The sequence below is a fragment of the Cicer arietinum genome, chromosome 7 (genome assembly GCF_000331145.2).
Source record: "Cicer arietinum cultivar CDC Frontier isolate Library 1 chromosome 7, Cicar.CDCFrontier_v2.0, whole genome shotgun sequence".
NCBI lineage: Eukaryota > Viridiplantae > Streptophyta > Magnoliopsida > Fabales > Fabaceae > Cicer > Cicer arietinum.
In genome coordinates, this window is record NC_021166.2 from 10804851 (window position 1) to 10809942 (window position 5092).

At 34.7% G+C, this 5092-nt stretch overlaps 1 protein-coding gene across 1 annotated transcript; it reads right to left on the reverse strand.

Moving 5' to 3' along the window:
* Positions 1–1017: 1017 nt before the first annotated feature.
* Positions 1018–4136, reverse strand: LOC101496193 (ACT domain-containing protein ACR8-like). The gene is made up of 7 exons (XM_004515700.4): positions 3719–4136; positions 3204–3249; positions 2929–3043; positions 2788–2855; positions 2122–2688; positions 1926–2030; positions 1018–1827 (listed from the first exon to the last, which is right to left on the reverse strand). Exons 1-7 carry the CDS (start codon positions 3778–3780, stop codon positions 1465–1467), a joined length of 1326 nt encoding a protein of 441 aa, XP_004515757.1. The 5' UTR covers positions 3781–4136; the 3' UTR covers positions 1018–1464.
* Between the last annotated feature and the right edge of the window lie 956 nt (positions 4137–5092).

A 5092-nucleotide genomic window follows, 5' to 3' on the forward strand; every position in this document is an offset into this window, starting at 1 on the left:
ATGGAGGTGACAAGCATGTTTCTTTATTGATTTTTGGTGTTAGCAGTCACCTTCCTTTAATGATGGTAACTCACTTAATATTAGTCTATCCTGACAAAGATTATGTAGTAATTGAACCAAAAAATGTTGCGGATATTGAGGATAAGCACCCTCTAAAGTAAGAGGAGTGTGGAACAAAGCACTGGATTAGAAGGACACAACAGTCACAATATAACAAATGAAAAAATAAAGCAAACACCAAAGATTAGTATCCAAAAATAAAAAACAAACAAACAAAACAACAAAGGAAGAAAGAAAGCAATAGTTGGAAACTAGAGTCTAGAACCCCATAGCATTAAATATTAAATAAATATATACTATATACAGATAGTAATTGATGTGCAGCCAGCTACTCCGTCTTATTCCTTGTCGTTTTCATCCACGATAATCTCAAAGTTTTTCTTCCTCATATAAGAGACCAATTAGCTATCCAACTCATCAAATAAACCTTCAACAATTGGATGGCAACTATCCTTAAGTCCTTAATCTAAAAACAATTTACTCTACCCGTCTACACTCCTGATAAAGGGTTTATCTCAAAAACTTCTTAACAAGCAATGGGCATCATCATATTCATGTTATCATGTATAGGCACTCCAATAAAACGATAAAAAGATTTTAATGGATAATGTATTATTGATATAAAATAGTTTTACACTAATAATATCTAATGTTAAATTTTGATACTGCTTCACGAAACCACTTACTAATAATATCTAATGTTTAAATTTGATACTGCTTCACAAAACTACTTTGTAATGGCAATTTAAAAATAACTACAATAAATTTGATACTGCATGTCCCTTTTTGTCCAATATTAAATTGCCACTAAACCAACAATTTGGAGTTATTTCCGTGGAAATCCCACTGGATCCGGAAGCAGCACAAAATAGAGACACCAACCAAAAAACACAAATCTTTCATGAGCGTGCAGAAAGATTGTTAGAACAAATTTAAATTAAAGAATAGAGTCAACGATTTAAATTAACAATACAATAATTAAAACCTCGTTATGTACAAAGTGTTGTATGAACCCAATCCAATTTGCTCCCTCTACCTAAACTTCCTTTCTATGCCACCAAAAAGAATCAAATTCTGTATTTCACCTTTCACAACCTACCATGGGTGACAACCTGTTCTACAATCTCAAACCACCCCTATTACCAATCATTCTCTTCCTCAAGCAAAGCATTTAAAATAGAGGGGGTCCCTCCCTCCAGCTGTATAAGGTCATTCAATTTTTACATACCAAATGAATCCAACCCAACCAAGTGAAAAAAACAACAACAACTTATCACCCTTTACTTTTTATATGTACACATTACACAAAGCTCAAACCTGAAGCAAGGAATATCATGCTATAAAAGTTGTGAATATCTTTTCTTCCACACTAAAAAAATTCCCTCACGCCCCACTCTTTCTGCTTCAAGAACAAGACTTGATTAAACCTAAATTATATAGATTCCTTCTCACGAGGCTACCAAGAGACAATAACACTGCCCCACCAACTCCAACAGATTGATCTTCACTCTCTGCCTTCTCATTACATACAAAAGGCAACTCCTTCACCTTTAAACAGCTTAACCCAATTTTCTGCCTAACAGATTCAATTAATTTTTGGTCTGCTGGGTATCCAATGGCATCTGTTACATAGAAAACATTTGCAGCCAAGTCCCCTGTTGTAGTTATGTCGGATCGAGTCACATTCAACCCATTTTCTCTGAATGTTCTCATCACCTCTGCTAGAAGACCTTGCCTGTCTTCAGTACATAACTCTAGCCTAATACCCTGTATTCAATAAATTAACAATTAATTAATGAATCTTTGTGAGTTCATATTTCAGAATCATAACAATTCATAAAACAAGTGTTAAGAAAATACCATACCTCACAGGATCTTCTCTCCACTGCAGCTTGCAAGCATTGAATCACACGTTGACGTTCTGGTTCTGAACTAATTGGGGTGCCATCCTTATGCCTTATATAAAACTCCTGGAATAAAAACAATTGTTATATTGTTAATAAAGCACATAACCAAGATATAGACCAAAAACATTAATGCATTCTGATGTCTAATATTTACCAGGTATGCTTGGTCATTCCTTGTGTTGATAGTTGCATGGAACACAACATATTCCATGTCAGTCAAATTACACACAACATCAAACATTAACTTAATTCGATCCTTGCACTGAATATTAACAATCGAATAACCCCTTTCCACCCAATTTTGTACCGTCACTAATGGGATTTCAGAAGTGAACTTAAAGATTGGATTATTCTGATAATCACGGTCTGCAAACATCATTTGGTGGAGTCTTCTTTCGGGGTGTACAACAGCATCAGAGATTGATGTTTTTGCACTCCTAATATCACTATCTCCTTGTAAAACATATCTTAAGCGAGCTTCAAGCTTGTTAATTTTCTGAGAATGCTCAATAGGGGTACCAAAGTTGCAGTCTCTAACATAAATTAAGGAGGCAATCCGGCCATTGTGAGTCCAAACTTTAGCCTCTACAACATCACATTGCAACTCAGCCAATACAGCAAACACCTCAGAAAGAAGACCAACTCGGTCCGTGCCCGTTAATTCCAAAGCAGTAAGACCATTTCTGTGATTGGTTTTCCCATTGTGAATGCTACCAAGTGACTGATAATCATAAACAAAGAATTCAGATTGTTGTGGTGAACCAATTTAAATTTGCAACATAATGACAATGAAAATTACTTCTAAAGTAGCAATTAATACCTGTTCGATATATTTTAAAACACTCTCATCTGTTAACTTGTTTCCATCTTGATCCGTAACATGAAAAACTGAGCATTGAAAATTAGGGTTAGTGGAATCAAAATTAACACGGAAAAACACGAAAATTGAAAATTAGCTTACCATCCATGAACCATCTGCCATCTGATGAAACGTATGCTTTCTTAATGTAAAGGTTTAGATCGCTGAGAATTTGTACTGCTTCCAAAAGAATCCCATGCTTTCTGGCACTGTCAAACTGTGAAATTTAACCAGAGCACAAACATAAGTATCTTATCTTATTTACATTAATCATAACTGTGAAGTTTAACAAAAGAAGAAACATTAGTATCTTATTAACATGAATTACATATAAACAACTTGTGGGGGAAAATTAAGGATATTTTTTTCGCCATTACCTTGACTACGGTCGCAGTGGAGCAAACGGCATTGTCAATGACGACTCTGTTTCAATAGTGAAAAGATCAAAGTTAGTAAAATCGCATAAATTAAAAATACAGATACAAACACAAATAGGGGAAAAGAACAAGGGGGGTGAATTGAGTCACATGCACGAAAAGTCAGAAAATTGCTTAAAATACTTTTCGTCGGTGAAAATGAAATTAAAAAAGTCGGTGGGAATTAGGAAAATCTACTTTTCTATGCCTTCGAGATTATCACGACTTTTCACACGGTGGAATTATAAGATTATGAAATTCAATTAATTCAAAAACTGAGGTACGCAGAAAGAGGATTGAAATTTTGACTCAGTGCCATAGAAATCTCATGAGAAGTGAAAGATCCTAATATAGAAAGCTTATGAAAGTAGTTGTAACTGATTTCAAAAAATGAAAAGAAAAAAAAAAGTTGAGAAAAACAGAGAAAAGAAGATAAATAATTGAAGAGAAGGTTGAAATGAATAGAATAGACAAACCTGGGAGTGCTCATGCGAAAAACAAGCTTCTCGTACTCGTCCGTACATGCTGACCACTCCATTTTTCTTTGCAGTTTAGAGACAAAAAACAATACTAGTAGAGATGTATAGCTTTGATAATAAATAAAATCCTGAAACGACGACAGGTTCCCGAAACGACGGGTATGAATGAGAGTAGGTAAACGACGTTAAATTGTTTCAGTGAATGTGTGTCTGAAAGTCTGGTTGAAGAAATCCTATATAGATGGAAGTTACTTAAAATTCCAAACGGTGGCTTTTAATGCCTTAAATCCTTAGATCAAATCGCCATAAAACCACTCTTACCAAACTCTCGTATTCCTTGTGCCTTCTCACACTGCGACAGTTACTATCCACTCACTTCCAAACGCAAACCTCGCCTTGATTTTAACTCTGCCTCTTCCTTAAAACGCTCGTTCATGCATTTATATTTACGACATTTTATTCCTACCCTTATTTTTTTATTATTAATATTAGTTTTATTAAATTGGAATCCACGTCTTTATGAAAAAGTGTGACATGGCGTGAATAAGGGCTGCCCGAGCTGACCGGACTTAATATTTACCGACAGGTCAACCAACCAAGGTGGACAGACCAATGAGGGTAGTTAACGTGCCAGGTGGGACGACACGTGGGAACGGCAGGTGTAACTTTGCGTGCTTTCGACTCAATATATACTAATACTATAGCGGCAACATGAGAATAGTAGTTTTTGCTTCTTTGATTAATCAAGGGGTCGGTCCACGTGGCGTGTTGGGACATTGGTAACAATCAAGTAATCTTGGTAATTAAGGTGTCATAAGATGCTGATACCGGTTGTAATGACGTATGCATGTGACGACGCCGCTCTTTTGGGCTTTTCCTCCGTCCCTTTGTTTTCGTTATTTTTGTTCCAACTCTCTTCTTGTATGTATGTATTGTGTATTGTAGATGGTATATTCGATTTAATTTTAATATTATCTTGTTTCATCATTCTTTGTCTATAACTCTAAATTTAGTCTTGTTACATCTATGATTTGTCTCATATTTGTTGAGTTTTCAGTTTCATTAATTTGTCTTAGAAGAGTCCAAAACGGCATTACTTTGTACTTAGTTTTGGAATGTTGAGATTATTTCTTTTAAATTGACAAGTAGAATCGTTTGAATTGCTAATAAGGTCATCTTTTACCTTTTCAAAAATAAAATCGTCTGTTTTGCCAAACATATTTTACAATAATTTTTATTTTGATGACAACACAATAGTAAAGTATCCAAAGTTCAATATAATTTTTTTTTTATTGAGTTTAAATGATCAAATTTTGTTGTCTTTCAGTATGATTTTGGTTAAACAAGTCTCAAATACTCCCACCAATTATG

What these genes read in the sequence shown, in the direction of transcription:
- LOC101496193 (XM_004515700.4), bottom strand. Translation starts at nt 3,780, where the DNA reads ATGGAGTGGTCAGCATGTACGGACGAGTACGAGAAGCTTGTTTTTCGC. An exon ending in TTTCGCATGAGCACTCCCAG is followed by an intron (nt 3,250 to 3,718) that starts GTTTGTCTATTC and finishes CTATTGAAACAG; the next exon opens with AGTCGTCATTGACAATGCCG. An exon ending in TGGAGAGAAGATCCTGTGAG is followed by an intron (nt 1,828 to 1,925) that starts GTATGGTATTTT and finishes TATTGAATACAG; the next exon opens with GGTATTAGGCTAGAGTTATG.